Source organism: Cottoperca gobio, chromosome 22 (genome assembly GCF_900634415.1).
Source record: "Cottoperca gobio chromosome 22, fCotGob3.1, whole genome shotgun sequence".
In the NCBI taxonomy this organism is placed as follows: Eukaryota; Metazoa; Chordata; class Actinopteri; order Perciformes; family Bovichtidae; genus Cottoperca; species Cottoperca gobio.
In genome coordinates, this window is record NC_041376.1 from 5,126,646 (window position 1) to 5,146,362 (window position 19,717).

Genomic DNA, 19,717 nt, shown 5'->3' on the forward strand with positions numbered 1-19,717 from the left:
TGTGTGTGTGACAGCTCATGGAGAGAATGAGCAGAGAGAGAGGAGAACCAGGGAACTTAGGGGGAGTTCCCGTTAACAGGCAGGCGGGGCGGGCGCTCGAGGAGAGTGACAGGCTGGCTAGTTTTTAGGTTCACAGCTCATTTCTGTAGTATTTATTCTTCAGTATGTATTACCAGGGGTGAACATGTAATAAATCATTTATTGTATGTGTAGCCTACTGTAGTCTATATTTTTCCATATAATGTTGAAGTATGTGGAGGCTACATATTATTATTATTATTATTATTATTATTATTATTATTATTATTATTATTATTATTATTTATTTTTATTATTATTATTATTATTTGTATTATTATTATTTGTATTATTATTATTATTTGTATTATTATTATTATTATTATTATTCAAAATATATAGAGTAGGCTATACTTTTCTCTGATAGGTAGCCTATGTAAAAAATTAAAAAAGCTAATAAAATTACATTTTTGAAATTGTAACTAACAATTACTTTCATTATTGATCAATCTACTGATGTTTTTCTCAAGTAATTTGTCATTTTGGTATTATAAAATGTCAAAATCATTATAAAAGCAAACATATTTTATTTTCTATAATAGAAAACTAAGAGACAACAGCATGTATTCACATTTGAGATGGTGGAACAAGTAGATGTGGGGCATTTCTGATTAGAAATATGTTTCCTGAACTTTGTAGCAGAATCATTTTGTGCAATTGACTATTATTCAATTCATCGTTTCAGCTCCACAATGAAGCAATAATTGCAGGGCTGATAAACATTTCAAATGTTGCATTACTTCACACTGCGGTATTTTAAAAGTGTTTTCCTTGAAACCTCTTTTCCTATTTAACAAAATAAGCCAAACTTCTCAAATGTACAGCTGTAAAGCAGCCTTGTAAGAACTTCCAAAAGTCTAAAATAAGAGAAATGTATCATTTAAATCAGGAAATATCACATCATTAGCAAACAAAAGATGTAGCTGTAAATGTATTTCTTGTGCTTGTCCACTTAAAGTCCCAAAAACCGAGATTATGAAATGTTACACTGGACAAGTGAATGGAACATTTCAGTCAAACATCCTTTATGGCTGTGTTCAACTAGTTCAAAGGTCACGCATGACGTATGAGGATCTTCTCATCGCTTTAAGCTATCTGGTGATGTGACCCTGATTCATCTTTTCTGGGCTTGCCCTAAAGTAAAAACAAAAATTGGGAATAAACATTTATATTTTCTTGTATATTATCTAAAACATACATACATATGAGACCCAACAGGCTTTAATGTTATGTAGCTTAAATGGTTTTGAGAGCATGGAAATGCACAATATGGTTCCCCGTCTGAGTACTCTGACTCATCCTGTACATTTAAGATTTGGAGTCCCTTTATAGATTTTATCAGCAAGCAAATGAACTTGACGACCGCTCAATATGTTGATTTATGCGTCCATTCTTGAGCGTGGCCTGATGTACAAAACATTTTCTTATTTTGGGTGCTGAGGTCTAATGCGTAGCTCTTAGCGGTCCATGAGCTTAACGATCTTGTAACAAGCGTCTGAGATTTATGCCTTTGGTTCTCTTTCAATGATCAATTAATTATTAAAGAGAATAATTCAGTGCTCACATCAGGCTGCACGAATAGTTCAAACACACAACTTATTTGGTGCAAAGTGCAAGGCTTCTGTCTCAAAATGTGAGTTTCTATGGAGACCAGGCAGTCTCCTAAAGGCACGGACTGCAGATCAGGATTCAGTTTTACACAAGGAGTTGATTGGACTCCTGTGTCCTCCATCAAGGTGGTGAGGACGCCGGCGCCGCTTGTTTGTGGACTTGAAACTGCAGTTTTAGCAGATGACCTAAGGGGGGGGGGGGGGGGACTAGCTAAAAGGGGATATGGTCTGTGGTTGCATCGTTGGCGGTGTGAAGTTACAATGCCGATGAGTGAGAGTAAGACCTGCTGATGAACGATGTGCGCGGGATTTGATTTAAAGCACCGCAGCTCTTTACTCACACTCACACCAAAGATCCCCCTTTCAAATCCTGATGGAATGTGTCTCCTGTAACAACATTACTATCACAAGGCCTGCGTCACATGACAAGAAGGGTCCGTTTGTGTCTTGGACGTGTGTGTGTGTGTGTACATGCTGGACAGTACCTTGTTCTGCCCACAGGGTAAAAATAAACACCCAATTAGGGGAGGAGCCAGTCCAGCACTTACAGAACAGGACCAGATAGAGGGAGAAGAAGAAGTTGCCTAAACGTTTTAACCCACTTAGCCTTCATAACAAGTCCCTGATGGCAGCAGGGAGCAGAATACAATTTTACTCGGCATCTAATTTTGTTTGCCATGCCCCGGGAACCCTTTCCAGATACATTACCACATGTATTGAACCAAGTGAAGTAAAACAAATAAAGCTTCACTTACCCAAATAATTAGTTTTATCACATTTTCTCATTTAGCACTGGTGATAATTAGCCCCGGAGATTTAAAATGATGCACGGTAATTGTGATTTATGGCTCCACTACAATATAATTCAATATTGTTGTGGTCCTCACAGCATGGAAAAATGTAATTGAAAAATGTGTTCAAAATAAATGTCCCTGTTGCTCTGGATCATTCACAAACCTCGCTGTGGAACTAATTTGTACCAATTTCCTTATTAAAATATTTGTCAGTGAGGTCTGTGGTAAATTCAAAGTAACGTAAATATTTCTTGAAAGACATGTAGTTAAAAAACTGTTTAATATCTAATCTAACTTAGCGTAGCCGCATCTGTTCCCGTTAGCTCGGAAAAGCTGCAACCGAACATCAAACCACATTAAAATATTCAAATCTAAGTATCAAGAAAGGTTGCTAAAAAGTGACAGTTGGATTTGTATGTGATGGTAGCTTTCAGTTTAACCAGCTCATTTAGTCACATTAAGAGACGAAAGTAACTTTAAGTCTGTTTTTTGATTTCATGAAATGAATTGCTAGCAATGTTAAGCAGCTGGAGGCTAGCTTTGTTTCATAATGAGTGTTAACAAGCCTTTTGTGAGGGAATCTGAGGAGCAGAGTATCATCTTTATTCTAGAGAAAAGAAAAACATCTTGACTAAACCCCCCCCCCCCCCCCCCCCCCACCAAAAAAAAAGACCAAGCCATTCTGAAGTGGTGAGAGCTGCAACATAGAACTGAGAAAGAGATGGAGGGGAGAGGGCTGGAGGGCTGGAGGGGTAAAAAGAAAAGGCGATGAGGGTGCTGACACATCCTGACAAAATGGAACAGGGAGCGTCACTCAGCACCTCACACACAAACACACACACACACACACACACACACACACACACACACACACACACACACACACACACACACACACACACACACACATGTATATGCTGTACATGAGAGCTTGCCTGCAGGACAAGGCACCTGAATCTAAGCTTCTGCTGAAAGTAACAGATGCCAACATCATATAGAGCCAAGGACAAAAAGGTCACACACACCTCCACACACACACTTACACACACACACATCATCGCAGTCCAACTATCCAGGCATGAATCTGGCCGACAGAGGTGCGCTTATTATGAAGCCACAGTTAATAAAACCCTCGAGTGCACATGCATTTTTACAAGGTGAGCCCTCTCGCCTGCACGTATGTGTGCGCTCATTATCAGCAGGTTTGTCTAACCGTGCATTTGCTTCTTTGCGTGTACGTTTGGGTTTTTGTCTCCACAGGGAAATGTTAGTTAAAGGCGAAGAGTGTTTATTAGTGTTACATGATACCAGCTGTCTAAACTGGCCCCTTTCTCCACACTAAGCCGCTTTATTCCTGTCCTCAAGCCGCCAGACGCTTCAGCTAGTGTGCAGCCGTACTGCAGATCCTCAACATCTCAAGCTGCAGCTCCTGTGTCCAAATGTTCTCATCCTCGTGCATGTGTGTGGCACTCTAGCTACAAATGAGCTTAAAGCGATCCCACAACCACAGACGAATGTGCTGATAACCTGGCAATTGCTCACATATTTATAACGTGTATGTGCATTCTGAAAGTGACCCCCACCATATGTTTGAGTATCTGCCTATTTATCTGTGTATCTCCTCTGGTTGCTGCTTACTACATCAATCACACCCTCTCACCGCCGCAACAGCTGCCTCTTGTCAACGTTTCTGTGCAGCAGCTGAGGGCGAGGGGAGGAGTGCGAAACCGCGTTTAACAGCCTTGGTTCTTGGTGAAGGGAACGTGGGGAGGGGGGAGGGGTGGGGGGTTTGGTTAACAGAACATCAGGATCCCATTTAGACCAAAGAGAGGATCATGGGAGTGGGACGGGGCGTCAGCCGAGTATGCCAAGGAGGAAGTGGGAGGTCACGTGTGTGCATATTCATCTGCATGTTTTTTTTAATGCATGTTTAATCATAGCTGCTATGTTAATCCCGTGCAGCCATATGAGCCGTGCTGTATTGTCTTTAATGTGGTTGTTTTTATTTGAAGCTTTTTATAGCCATAATGAGGTTGTGTGTGCGTGGCGACAAGGCTGCAGATCTCCGCAGCAGAACAGTACAGCACAGACCTCATGCACCTACAGGTTAAAGGTCAGGGCTGAGGAATGTGGCGGTACACATCAGTCCCTGTTTGACACTTGATCTTTGACTTCTCTCTCGGCTGCCATCCTGAGGATCTTTCCAAACTGTGGGATGCACAGACTGAGGAAACTGATGTTCTATCTGCCGTTGGCTACAGTGAATGGAGTCGGACTACACCATCCGTCTTCTGAAGTGCCAGACCCCCCCGGACCTTTTGATGGCTACGTCTGGCACATGTATATGAAACAAAAGAACAGACTTAATGGAAAAGTTGAGTCTGACAGCAGCTACATATGAGCTGGAGTTGGTGGTGGAATGGAGAGAGGTGTGGGGGGGGGGGGGGGGAGGTTTGAAAATGTGAAACTGGTGATGAAGAGCATGTGAAACCCTTTCCCACCTCTGCAACTGAAGGAATTACTGTATTTCTGGCAGGCAGAAGACCAAATCATAGCAGATGTTGTTTTCACATTCTCTATCACCTCCTCTCATTTACAGTAAAGCAAAGACTTTAAATCATGAATATACTGTTAGTCAGAGCCTGTCTTTGCTTCTGGCTATTTTGCGTGGGCATTTAATACAGTAAATGAGATTCGGAAAATATCTCTAACTTGTTGTTGTTAGCTGGCCTGAGTGTGCACTATGACTCTGAAAAGACTTAGCATCGTCAGCTTCTTTCTTTATCTGTTTTCAATAAACGATGTGCAGAGTAGGCTATGTGACAAAAGTCAAAACAGAAGTATAGTGTACAGACTAAGCTCGTACAGCCATGCTAGCATCTCTGTGAGGCTGCTCTTAGCTAATGCTAACAATGCTTACCATGTTCATCATCTTAGTTTAGCATTTTGCTAATTAGCACCCAACACAGCACATAAAACAGATGCGATTTGTTTTGCAAGTATTTATTAAACAAACTGGTCAGTTTGAAACTTTGAATGATGATGGCACTATTAGAGTTATATGAGTGAATGTCTGTAGCAAATGCTATCGCAATCCATCCAATGGTTTTCAAGACATTTCACTAAAAAACAATATTGTCAAACTGCTGATGGCAGTAGAGGAAAAGTCAGGGACTAAAGTCAGGAGAACCTTAAAGTAATCTATCAGTCAGTTTTGATCTATTTCAGTCTCAACGCGTGGACCGACAGAGAAACACTGCCGTCCCAAAAGCCACGTCGCTAGCATGGCTAAAAATCTATCTATCCACTCAATGAAGGAAATGAAAACCACATTGCACATGTCTGTTGTTGTTGTTGTTGTTGTTGTTGTTGTCCTGCATTTTACCCCCTTGAGATTGCTTTTAGCTTTGAAAGGCGCTTTACAATAAAATGTATTATTATTATTATTATTATTATTATTATTATTATTATTATTATTATTATTATGCCGTGCACAATGTTTGATTTCATCCTTATCAGTTCTTCTGTTCCCCTCATCTTGTGTTGCAAGAGGGATTGCAACAATTTGGGGTGAGTTTAACAAAACTGATCATTTTAGTTCAGGGGCCACATACAGCACAATTTGATCTCAAGTAAAATCATAGCATAATAACCTATAAATAACGACAACACACACATTTTTCCCACACAAGTACATTCTGAAAATGTTCAAACTAAATCTTTTTACAAAACATTATGAACAACCTGAAATTTCTTAAGAAAAAAAGATGCAGTTACAGTTACAGCAACACATTTTTACACTTTGCAAAGTCATCCCGCGGGCCGGATTGGACCCTCTGGCGGCCCGGTTTTGGCCCGCGGGCCGCATGTTTAGCACCCCTGATTACGTGATGCACAATGCAGCAGAACGGTTAGTGCCTTCAAAGTTCCTATCTTTTCTTTGCTGTCGCGTGCCATCAAGTACACATATACTCAGGCAATTTAAGATAATGTAAACAATCTATTCATGCCATTTTGAAACAGATTAGCAACATCACAGCACGACGTCATTGCTGTACTTAGCTGGAAACCTAGAATACAAAAGATAATAGATGTGAGAGCAGAGAAGTAGAGATGAAGAATTAAAAATGAACAGTTCCACCCCCGCTATGATGATGACTGTATTTCTTCAGCAGCAGAGCAAATAGCATTCAACCAATTAAGAACTTGAACCTCACACCAGCACAAAGCTGAGCCTGCTTCTGTTCCCCTTCTTTCAGACGGGACACCTTGCTTTGCAGAGGGCAGAGTAACAACAGGTTGTTGTTTGTCATTTCAGAAATAGAGTCTGTGTTGCAGATGAGCCACACCAACTGGCCTGCTGTCCATGACATTCCTGAATACCACAATACATTACTACGTGTATGTGTGAGTCTAGTGTGTCCCAACGTACACAAGCACACAATGCATTGAATCCATATGTGTGGTATGTTTAAAATGATGTATTCAATAAAGAAAAAACATAGTCTTTAGGATAATATTAACAGATTAATTGTTAAATGTATTCATGTTCATGTTAGATCAGGCTTTTGTTTAATTTCATGTTAGTCTGTGGTTGTCATGTGTTCACTCATGTCTTGTCTCGTCGTACACTTCCTGTTTTGTTTTGAAATGTTCTCTTCCCCTTATTTATTTCCTTCCTTGGTGTGATTGTCTGTCCCGCCCCTGATTGTTTCCACCTGTGCCCTCTCACCTCATGTTTAAATGGTTCTTTCAAGCTTTTACAACGGCAACATAGTCAAGAATGACTCTAGAGATAAAGTGTCTCGTTCCTCTGAATCACTGTACACATCTTCGATGATTAAAATTGAAACGAAAACCTCTGATTATCAGGATGCAGATGATTCTATATATATATATTTGCTGGATGATGTCAATCTTCCTCATGATGCTTCAAGAGAATGGAGAAAAAGGAAACGTACCAAACTGCAGTCTCCATTTTTAGAATAAAGACTCACTTCCTGTCAGCTTGAGAGGTAGCTGGTAGCTTCCTCCTTTACAAAGAACAGTGGCGTTGCTCAACTTGAATTCATGTAGTTAGTTTTTAGGTGTAAAATCACTTCATCCTCCAGTTGGTTCAACTGGAAAAAGTGGCTACACACAGTCATAGAAGGAAAAGCACAGATGTTACTAATAACACATCGTTCTACTCGAGTGTCCCAATAAGCCAAAACAGTCAGCGATTCAGCCGGTAAATGGAATTCAGCTATCGTTCATTTTTTTATTATTTACACCTGCTTTTTTCCTGCTGTGACATGTCCTCTGTGAAATGGGGTCATTTTCAAAGACGATAGGAAGGACCTGAAGTAGAGCTCCACCCCACAGGCCTGAATCCTCCACACAGACATCCACTCGTCCCTCAGCAGGCATTGTCGCCTCGGCCCCCGTCAGCATCCCAGTTGAATCGTCTCTCCGTCTCAGACATGTGCGGGGAGAACATTCCTGATTTCACATGCATATTAGGCATATGTCAACGACTGTGCAAAATGACTGCTTGTACATTTTCTTTTCATCAATGCCAATTAGCTTGTATTCTCTCATTGCTAATGTCTACTTGTTGCTAAACATCTTATGCATCTTTACTTGTTTTCAAGTCCTTGAAAATCAGAATACCAGATGGCGAGCAGTTACTTCAAGGTGCTGTTTATCGGTAGAGTCTCTTACAATACCGCGTCCACTAATTCATGCTCAAACGCGTGTAAAGGCCGTGTCGAGAAAGAGGCGAGAAACAACGAGACAGGACTGCCCGAAATGGAAAACCTCCATTTCTTCCTCATGCGTTTCCTCATGTTAAATGACCATAAGTGTAATTCCAGTCGGCGACACAAGAGAGGCCCTCTCTCTGCCCTCCATACCACAGACTGGAGGGAGACGCCAGACCAACACACAGGAGGGAGGGGGGGGTGGCAGGAAGAAGGAATTTTAATGCACACTCTTTACTCCCCACACACACACACACACACACATATATCACATTAACGTTTACAATTTAAGCATTCTGCTGACGCTCTCATTCAGAGGGCTTTTTGGAAAGAGGGCAAGTATGGCATGGCATCTGTGTCTGACTTAAAGTGATCTTTCGAGTGTGAAACACCGACCCCCAGCAGGACGTAGGATTTCAAGATGACCGCAAAGAGTTTGTAGTTTCGTGTGACTCATGAGGAACACCAGCTGTGGTCAGATTTAAGTATATTGGTTGCAACGGTGACAAGTTTTGATGACAGAAAAAGGTATTAAAACATCTGCTGTTCATCCTTATGCTATTTCTTCTTATATCTACAACAGGTTACACTGGTACTGTGTGCATATGTGCTTATTTGAGTAGATCGACACCACTCATGTCTGTATGGTCGATTTGAAGCTGGAGTAGTCTTATTTTGAAAGGACAGATATAGGTCTTGACATCAATATGCAGTTTGTTTATCGGTCACTGTCCCATAAGTTTTGCTGGGCTACTCAACTGTGCAAATAACACAGAGTTAAATGTTCTATCACTTTGGAATATGAACACTATTAGGCTACTAACCAGGCTTTTTCTATGTCCTTCTGCAGACACCTTTTCATGCCTTCTTCCGAGAACCCATTCTAAGAAGCTAATCTGACAAGGTCTGGTGGTCCGGCTGCTGTGTTTTGGAAAACCAGTCCAGTGCAGAGGTCAGATCCTCATCAGCTCTGATGTTTGTTTACATTCTCAGACAGGGCCACAAGGGACAGACAGTGCCCATTTAAAAAATAAACCGTGGGAAAAAACAGGGTGATAAATAACACAGAGGGAGAGAGAGACAGTGACGCTGAGACTCTTTGACCCGAAGTCTAAGATGCATGTCACATAATTGCAACATCCTCGATTTGAATTTGGAATATGTCAAATAACAGAAAAAATCTTGAAAACAAGAAAATCGGTTAATTTTGTCGTATTAAAAAGTTTCAATGGTGTCAAAGTGTGTGGACTTATGAACACACTGTAAATATTGAACACCACACCAAAAAAAGAAAAGAACGACCTTTTATCAGACAGAAAAGTAAGGAGGTAGAGGGATCAAGAGCCTGTGAATGATCCATTCCAGTAAGACTTCAGTCCAGTATTGATGTGTAAACATAAAAGACATCAATAGTTGGTGAGAAAAACACTTCTGACTTTACCAGATACACAATGTCTTACTTTGTTTGACCTTTACAGCAATATCAGGAATTATGAATGTTTGAAATGAAATGAATGAATGAAAATCCAACAGCTAAAGTTGATCATTAACTAATATTCAAAAGTGAATACACATATCATCCATTTTTATATTCATTAACTAATATGCTGTGTTTAAAAAGAATGAACACGCTTTGATTTCATTACATTACATAGGAGGATAGGTTAGTAGGTTTATTACGTCATTAGGAGCATATTCTTATGGGTTTAAGTTTTGTTTTGCATTAACAGGAAATTGAATGTGTGTAAAGTAACTGTTGCAAAAGAGGAGGTGTTTTATTTTGCCTATTTGCCAGTTTCCTCACCGCCAAGTAATCACTGATGTGTTCACACCAGGTATACCTACTCTAAACATCCTGCAATTCAAGAAATGTAGCATTTACCAGTCTTTGCTGCACTTTCACACAGCAGACTGTACTCTCTCTTACGTGGGAAGATGTACAACAGCCTGCAGCTGGAGCTGAAATCATCATTTAATTGCATCTATGTGGTTTAGTAAGAAGTGCATTGGGCCTTAAAGTGTAAACACTCTGATTTTACATCATCTAAGATGGTAAATAGATGGCATATCCCCACAGGTTTGATTGTTTTCTAAAACAAAAACAGAAATAAAGCCATCTCAATTGGATTAAATCTACGTTTATTTTAGTTAAGTACAGTTATTAAAGTAGTTTTCTTGCCAACTTTCTGGTTTCAGTGTCTACATGTTGCCCTTGTATGGCATGTATGATGAAACTATAGGTGAAGTAAGATGTTTGTACTGTATGTGTATGGAGTCCTGGCAGCACTATGCAGCTCTATTGTGCCTCTCCGTGGTCACATATATGTAATACAACGTTTACCAACCTACAGCTGTCACAAAACAAACTCGTTTCCCATATGTCTATTCGTTGCTGTCAGGCGGCCTTCAAAATAAAAGCGTGAGTCTAATACTGTGGATTTATTTTCTAATTAGTTTAAATCTAGCAGTTAAATATAATACTAGTGGCAGGAGCTACATAGTGTAATATTTTGCCTATGAAACAATGCTTTAGTTATTTTATATGTCATCACTTAAATTTAAATTTAAAATATCAACCAGGTATGATTCAAGGCTTCATTCATAACGATACATCTCCAATAAATGTTTAAAGATATATCAATCAATTTATGAGTTAATCAGCTTGATTTTCGAGGAGGAGAACGGGTGTAAATAAAGGTTTTATTTTGAAGATTTTTCAACGGAAGTCTTTATGCTCATCGGTCCCATGAAGTAATTTCTAGTGCTAACTCTGCAGCCTGGTTGGCCCTCCAGTGAGTAACCAGCTGCAGCCAGCAGAGTCAGTCTGCACCGCCTCTGTCAGCTCGTCCATGAGTCACTGAAGGTACTACAGCTGTCAGACACAAGATGAGGCTGCTGCCAGTTGTTGTTACTCTGTCACTCACAGTGGCGCTCGCTTATTATGTTTACATCCCGCTGCCTGATGCCATCCAGGAGCCGTGGAAGCTGATGATGCTGGTTGCTGGATTCCGAGCAACGATGCACCTGGTGAGAGAGAGAGAGAGAGAGAGAAGGAGAGAGAGGAGATATTTTCATTGTGCTACATGTGCTGTAGTTAGTAAGCAACTTCAGCTATGATTATGATCTAATTTACACAAATAAATAGTGTTTTTCCCACATAAAAGGAGGTTAGTTTGAGCAACTACTGTAATCGTGGCAGCATTGGTAAAAGATACCTCTTCAACGACAAAACAGTAACGCACCTAGACTGTGCAGACATGGAATTTGACCCTAACCACATAAGCAATGTGTTGAATGAATACCCTCACTTTAGTTATTATTGCATAACCACTGTCTTACAATTATGTTTTTATTTAGGTGGTGTATTTTCAGTTTAGATGTAATGGCATGTACATTAACACACAGAGCCCTGATGTTATGCACTATAGTCTACAGTGCTTCTCTTTACTAGGTCTGTTCATGCTTAAATCCTTTAAGGCTCGTTAGTAACAGCAGGGTGGAATGTACACACTTTGTGAAAGAGCTTTTTCAGTGCATTAACAGTTTGATTTTGAAACAGTCATGCTGTTTTTCACGGTGTTAATCTGTTGCAAAGCAGCCGTCAGGGAGTTTGTTCTGGACCTGTTCTTCACCCTCACCTTTGTTCTACATTTATATAATAGCAATGTAGGTAAAGATAACAAGTTATGGCCAAACTGGTTGGGGGAGGTTGATTAATGTTTTACTTGTTTGCTCCAAAACAAATAATACAAGTCATTTAGTATAGATTCAGATTAAATGAAGTCCTACTGGCCATTGTTATTTAAATACTTGGTCTTAAATGTGTTCTTTTATAACATTTACATGACTTACTGCTATTTCTCCCTTTTTTTTTTTAGGACGTTTTAAAACCTCAATAGTGTAAAGTATGTTTTTGTGCACCGGATTTGAAAATTGCAGCTTCACCAAAACACAAGAATGTGTAACATATAGAACAAATGTGGTGACTGAAATGTAAAAGGAAATTGCATGTGTGTGTGTGTGTGTGTGTAAAGTAGCTGCTGCGAAAGAGCTGTTTGCCAGTTTCCTCATCTCCAAGTAGTAACTGATATGTTTGCACCATGTTGACCTGCAATATAAAGTCCACCCAATACATCCTGCAATTCAAGACATTTTGCATTTACTCGTCTTCGCTGCACTTTCACACAGCAGACTGCACTCTCTTACAACAAGCTCCAGCTGAAGCTGAAATCTTCATTAAGCTTCATTTATGTGTTTTAATTAGACTTAAATTGGGCCTTAAACTCTATAAATATGTATCTCCACAGATTAAATTCTCTCAAATAAAAAATAAATAAAACCATTATCTTATTAAAGTTGAAGTTATTAAAGCAGTTTTCTTGCCAAATAATCTATAAAGTAACTAAAACAGAGCATTAAAAATTATTAAAACATACAATAAAATACTGTAGAGCAAGATTTGTGAGCAAAATAAATAGTTTTTTTTGTTATTGCAATAAGGATGAAGTCTGGTATTCCTAATAATTAGGGAGGTTTACTAAAATACATCCATAGAAGGGATGTATCAATCTCAGGCAGGGAAGATAATGACTTAATTAAAAGAAGTAATTCACCTATTTAGCTTTGCAGTTCAGTGATTTCATAAGGAAGCAAGGACGCATAAGTTTACAGGCAAGGCTGACGAACAGATACAGGGTACAGGGTACAGGGTCAGAGGCTAGAAATTCTAATTCAAATATCTCGACAGACAACACGTGTCGGTGTAGCTGGCTGGCTCTTAGCGTCCATTGTGCCAAGCAGCTGTGTCTGCTGGCCTTGGGTGAACCAGACTCTCCAGACAGCCTGCGATGTTTGTGGGGAGGAGGGCAGACGTACTGAGACACATCAGTGAGCTACAGTGCAGAAGGACAGAGGTGACTGTGCTCACACAGCTGTGTCTCGAGTCCCTGCCAAGAGATAAATGCATTTTGTCTTTTCCCAAATTCCTTTTTCACACTTTGCCTAAATATGCCTTGAATGTCTTCTCTGTCTTCAGGGCTCATTGAAGGATTGGCTGGGCTTTGACCATCACATGAGGTCAATCAGGCAGTCCACAGATAGTTTTGAAGGCCTGATGGAGGGGCTGCGCAGTTCTGTGTCCGGCGGAGGGGTCATGCCAGGGGTAAAAGTCAGCGACATCACTTTCGACGGTGTCCAGGTCCGTGTTTACGAGCCGCCGGCCGGAGGGGAGGGTCATCTGAGGAGAGGGTTGATGTATCTCCACGGAGGAGGCTGGGCCTTAGGCAGTGTCAGTGAGTACGGACAGTCCTGCTGTCCTTCAGTACAAATAGAGGGAATAAGGTCAGAAAATGGAGTTTGTTTGTTTGTATCTTTGTGCTTTCTCGTGAAACGTATAAATAAACTGATAACAACGTTTCTTTTGTTCACTCTTCCGTCCTTCTCTCACGTCCTCAGAGCAGGGTTCGTATGATTCCATCAACCGGATGTTGTCCGACGAGCTCAACACTGTTGTGGTCTCTGTTGAGTAAGTGAGCAACATTAATCTACCATTTCAGAAATGTTTCTGCTCATAGAGACAGAAACACACTTTGAGAAATATAAAAACATATTTGTGTATTATGTACTATGCCTCCAGTAAATCATTTGCAACCAATGTCGGTGTAGGTACCGCATGTATCCAGAGGTGCACTTTCCAGTGCCGTATTTAGACTGCCTTGCCGCTGCCAAACACTTCTTGTCCCCAGAGGTTCTGGCCAGGTATGCAATCGACCCCGAGCGTGTGGCTGTGGCAGGTGACAGTGCTGGAGGAAACATGGCTGCTGCGGTCGCTCAGGAGGTACACACTGAAGCGACCTCCTGTCAGAATGCAACAATGTCCTGTAAGTATAATTCCATTTGACAATGCCTTATGTGTTTTTATATTTTCCCAGATTTCCCTAGACGACACAATGAGTGTGAAATTCAGCGTCCAGGCGTTGGTCTACCCAGTGCTCCAGGCTCTTGACTTCAACACGCCTTCCTACTTGCAGAACCAACAAATACCCCTCCTCTACCGGCCCCTCATGATCCTCTTCTGGCTGCAGTACCTCGGCGCTGACCTCTCCCTACTGTCCCAGTTGCTGGCGAAAAACCACACCTTCTTACACCACTCGAACGTCACCCCAGAGCTGAGGGCGCGGGTAGACTGGACCGTCCTCCTGGACCCGAAACACAAGAAGAACTACAAGCCTCTGATTATGGAGAAAGGTTCACAGGGGGCAGTGAAGGAGGTGCCGGGGCTGCTGGACGTGAGGGCGTCGCCGCTGTTAGCAGGACCGGAGGTTTTGGCTAAAAGCCCTCGAGCGTACATCCTAACATGCGAGAATGATGTGTTGAGAGATGATGGCCTGATGTACGCACGACGCTTACAGGACGCGGGCGTCACCGTCACCGTGGACCACTATGAGGACGGCTTCCATGGATGTTTCAGCCTCGTAACCTGGCCAATAGAATTTGATGTAGGGAAGAGAGCGCTCAGAGGTTACCTCAACTGGCTGCAGAACAACTTGTAGGAGTGTGTATGCGTGTGTGAAAGGGAGTGAAAGTGTCTTTATAAGCTGCATGTGTGTGAGTGAGTGTGTGTGTTTCACTGATACAAATGCACTAGTCCTTGCTTTATGAATCATAAGGGCTAATACATGCACAGCCACAAGCTTATGGATAAATGAATCAGCTGCTTCCACTGGGAAGAACCACATCAGTACACTGATTCTTATCCACACCGCAAACACATGAGACATATATTTCACAAGGGTTGTAATTGGGTTTTATACTTATCTTTTAGAATAAAACAAACAAAGGTTCATGTTAGCATTGCTACCAGCAAGTTAACCTTTGTCCCCCACTTTGGTCCAGACTGAAACATCTCAACAACTATTGAATAGATTGACATGTTGCCCCGAGGATAAACCCCAATGACTTTAGTGATCCCCTGACCTTTCCTCCAGCAGCACCACAAGGTTGACATTTGTGGTTTCTAGTGAAATGTGTTGACAACTATAGATTGTCATGAATCTTTTGTAATAACTTTGGTGAATCCTTAACTTTATATTGTCAGGGGGAGATTATAATTGGCTCAAAGCTTTGTTTTCGTGACCAATATCTGCAAAGCTAACACTCCCATCATCCTCGGCCATAGCCTAGTTTGTATGTTAAGTGCTCACATGCTAGCATGCTAACACGCTAAACAAAGATGGTGAACATTATGTGCTTAGCGTCAGCACTTTATTATCGTGATGTTAGCATGCTGGCGTTAGCATTTAGCGTCTTGTTATAGTAAGAAAGAACAAAGTTCACATGAAACATAGGACAGATAACGTGTGTGTGTGTGTGTGTGTGTGTGTGTGTGTGTGTGTGTGTGTGTGTGTGTGTGTGTGTGTGTGTGTGTGTGTGTGTGTGTGTGTGTGTGTGTGTGTGTGTGTGTGTGTGTGCTCTCTCTGCACTTCAGAGGGTGATGTCTTCCCTTACATGCCGCTTGACAATCACTGATGTAATGCAGTACTTACTTAATTAAACTTCCATTTATAATTCACATTGTGTTCTACTTGCGGGACATTCTGTATCTGAATGTGCACTTAAAATGAAATAAATGTTTTGTGATTTGAAAAGCCTGAATATGGATACTTATAGAACATGAATGAATCACTGTGTTGCAAGTCCCAAAATGAGCACATCATTCCCCTTAATATCTGCTGGGTCAGCGCTTGCTGTCGAGTCGTCAGCTGCCTACGTGTGATTTCTTTTCATTTTATTTTAGTGCATTCAGCTGCCGTCAACAGGAGAAAATGCTCGTCATCATGCATTGAAAGCTCCTATTTGTTAAACATTTAGTACTTTTTATATGTTTGAACAACAATTGATTGTTTCCATAGTTATATTAACTATGGATGTGGATATGCTTTCCAACTATTACAAGCTTGGCATGTTTTTCATCCTCACGGTGCATTTCTGGATCACTACATCCAGCCGCACCAATTATCAATGCAACACCCCTCTCTAGTGGACGGAGGACATCATGAACCTCTCTGGTCTTCATCCAACACGCATTTAGTAACCACGGGTGGAACTAAGTACATTTACTCAACTACTATACTTAAGTAGGACTTCGAGGAGTTTGTACTTTACTTGAGTGTTTCCATTTTATACTTATATTGTACTTTTACTCCACTACTACTAAAGTATGGCAGAGTTATAGATTAAACTACCCAACAGTTGGTAAAGTTCAAATGAGTTACTCCTCAAGCAACTACGACAATAAAATGCTACTTACAAAAGAATCCAATAATAAAACCTTATAAGTCATAAAACACTCGGGCTATTTGTCTGCATGGCAAATACTTTTTATACTTTAAGCACAATTAGCTGATAACGCTTCTATCATTTACATTTTGAATGCAGTATTATATTTAGACGGCGTTGAACACATCCTTTCTAAATACATAATTCTATATTAATCTTGATAATCCTCATAAATGTATGCCTAAATCTAATTCTTATTCTAACATTAGTCTAATCCTGAAGCCTCCATTTAAATGTAACACTACATTTAGATTAATTGCATTATTTACCTGCATTATTAAAGCAGTGGTGGAATGTAAAGAAATGCATTTACTCAAGTATTGCACCATTTTAAGATTCTTGTATACTACTAGAGTATTTCCATTGTATGCTACTTTATACTACTAATATTGTACTTTTAACTTACATTTATCTCACAGCTTTACTGGTGACTTTAGAGATTTAATATATATCCAGCAGCATATATAAAGTTATTACAATGAGCTCCACCTTTACCAGCTGCGATGAACACATTAATGCATCAGTAATCATACTCCAGTCATTTAATATAGGCTTTATGATACTGAAATGGTCCATTACACACTTTTGTTCTTTGACTTTAGTAAGATTTTGAACGCAGGACTTGCTTGTAACAGAGCAATTTAATATTGCTACTTTTACTTAAGTAAAACCACAGAATGAAAGTGATATAGAAATGAAAGGATTGAGCGTTACATATTAATCAGTGTACTGGCTGTGTTCCTCTGCTCCCACATTCACATGCAGTAGTTTCCTATCAGGGAAACACCCTTCCACTGACACACTAAGTAAGTCACTGGCAATTGTGCTGCTGTGGCATTTTTCAGCACTAGTCTTTGTTTTATAAATGAGACAATGAGCAGCTGTAGTGCTCAGAAGGGAGTTTAGGGAGATTCCATGACTTTATTGAGAGGAACACTGGAAGGAGAAGCCTCGGGGGAGGGGAAAAAGGGGAGTGGAGGACAGCGGAGGGTGGATGGAGCCTGATCCGTCCTTTAAACCCATTATATGTCTTCTGGGTCTTATTCAAGCTTCTCTCTTCAGGGGCGAAGCCGCTTTTATTTCCAGAGAAGCAGCAGCTCCCCTTAGCCTTCCTGTTTCCATTTCATCAGATTTTAGGGTTTGGAAAATAGTTTCAGAGTCACTGAGTCTAACAAAGTTACAGTAGTGCGTGCTTCTCACAGAGATTTTGGTGATTGTTTACAACTTTAACTCATTTACATTAGTCTCTGTTTACTGTTCACTCTCCCCACAGCAGAATATATTAAAATATATACTCAACATCCCCATCAAAACACAACTTCTTACTTCTTTTACTCCTTGGTATTTGTAAGAATTAGACAAACAAGATATAACATGTTAATTAGTGAGCTTTGGAGGTGGTGGTGGGCACCCAGTTAGGCGAGCTGCTCCTCCCCGGGGGAGCAGGGCCTGCTGCATGTGGATAGAGGTCAAACGTCCCCGGCTGATTAAGAGGAAGAAATAACCGTAACGTGATTGGGGGAAAAAGGTTTGAAATCTCTCCCTGTCTCGGTGTGTGTGACTGCCATGGGACTGTAGACAGGCATGCGTCTCAGGGTGTCATCTTCCTTGCCCCAGGCCAGACAGTCTTAGATATCACTCACCTTCTCCCATACCTCCCTCTGACAAGCTTGGGAATTGACGCACCTCAGGGAACACAGGAAGCTCTTATCACAGTCTTTTCCGCTTTATGAGATTCTAATCAGCAAAAGGAAACTAATTAAATACTTCTCGTAAATACCTTGTTGAAAACACCTCTCAGTTTAATCTGGTCCATCACTAGCCATCCGTGTGAACGTTAACAACTGCACGTGTGCCCGTGTGAATGTGCTACACATGCTTTAACGCAGATCCTGATTGTTGGGAGGGTCGTGCAACATCCAGGAGCTGTGAATTCCTTCAGCTCCACTCTCACTTCCTCACACTGACAATGGAGCAGGGGTTAGAGGTGAAGGAATGAAAGGAACCACCAGGAATCACTCAAGGTTAAGCTCAGCAGATTGAATGACTCTCCTGAGACAAATACTTCTTAGGGCTACACATAAGCACAAACAATGGCGGGTCATTTGGCACTTATTGAATAGCGCGCTCTCAGATCACTTCACAATAGCAGGAAAAAGAAGAAAAAGGTATTTTTCTCATCTGACTTTCAGATGCTGATTATCTGTTGACAATGACAGCATGGCATCGTTTTATCTTTTTCAATAGTTATTCATGCGGACAGAACATCTCAAGTTGAACCACATAACAAATATCTTAATCAAACACATCACTTTTTACCCCTGATTGTTTCAAGATCCTCCACGCTCACCATCATGGTAATGCTGCCTTTGGTGGTCCCAAATTAGGAGTCTGGAAGTCGTAAAAACTATTTTTTACTGCATTAAAATCCTTGTGGAGGGAAGTAATAGGTAAATTAACAACAGTTACAAATTGTTGCAGATGTTTGGACACTGGTATTGAAGTTGAACGGAAGATACTTGAACCACAGGAAGGATCAATGTCAAATACTGAAAGACTGCTGCCTCCTACTAGCATCTGCTACACAGAACTGCCTGATCTTAAGCTTTAACGATTGAATGCTAAAATAAATCTTTTTTGTCACGGCACAGAAAACAGATTTACGTTTTGCATCCGTGTAAAGCTCCTATACTCTCGACACGCTCAAAATTATTTCAGAACTTTCCGTTTGGTTATTAAACATCAATCACATTTATCATTTTAGATTTGATTTTGTACAGGCCTGTAAAGCAACTTCTTATAATATGATATGTTCAAATAAAATAGCCTAATATAATGAACTTTAAACCTAAAACAGGGACCAAATGTCCTTCAAGAGTTCAGGTGGGGGGGGGGGGGAGGACATTTGAACACACTAGCTGTCAATATTGTCAATGGCATGTGTATAAAAAATAGAATCAGAGTAAAATATTTCAAGAAAAAGTTCCAAATTATTATCATGTTTGGGAGGTAAATGTGCACTCAATTCAAAGTTTCCACATTTCCCACAGCACATGAAGGCGTCATAAAGTTACATGTGCCGCATTAGGCTTCCAGCTCATTTCTATCTAATAACAGTGACATCTTGAGGTTGTTGTAATCCTCCATACCTCCTCCC

The 19,717-nt window shown here is 40.6% G+C and overlaps 1 protein-coding gene across 2 annotated transcripts; it reads left to right on the plus strand.

The window, feature by feature from the left end:
- The first annotated feature begins 10,980 nt into the window (after window positions 1–10,980).
- Window positions 10,981–15,863, plus strand: nceh1a (neutral cholesterol ester hydrolase 1a). 2 transcript variants are annotated; one of them, XM_029461468.1, is made up of 5 exons: window positions 10,981–11,250; window positions 13,259–13,514; window positions 13,678–13,747; window positions 13,888–14,059; window positions 14,154–15,863. In XM_029461468.1, exons 1-5 carry the CDS (start codon window positions 11,110–11,112, stop codon window positions 14,772–14,774), a joined length of 1,260 nt encoding a protein of 419 aa, XP_029317328.1. In that variant the 5' UTR covers window positions 10,981–11,109; the 3' UTR covers window positions 14,775–15,863. The 2 variants fall into 2 exon arrangements, with proteins under 2 accessions (XP_029317328.1, XP_029317329.1); XM_029461469.1 differs by lacking the exon at window positions 10,981–11,250 and having other exon boundaries at window positions 13,433–13,563.
- The last annotated feature ends 3,854 nt before the right edge of the window (window positions 15,864–19,717 follow it).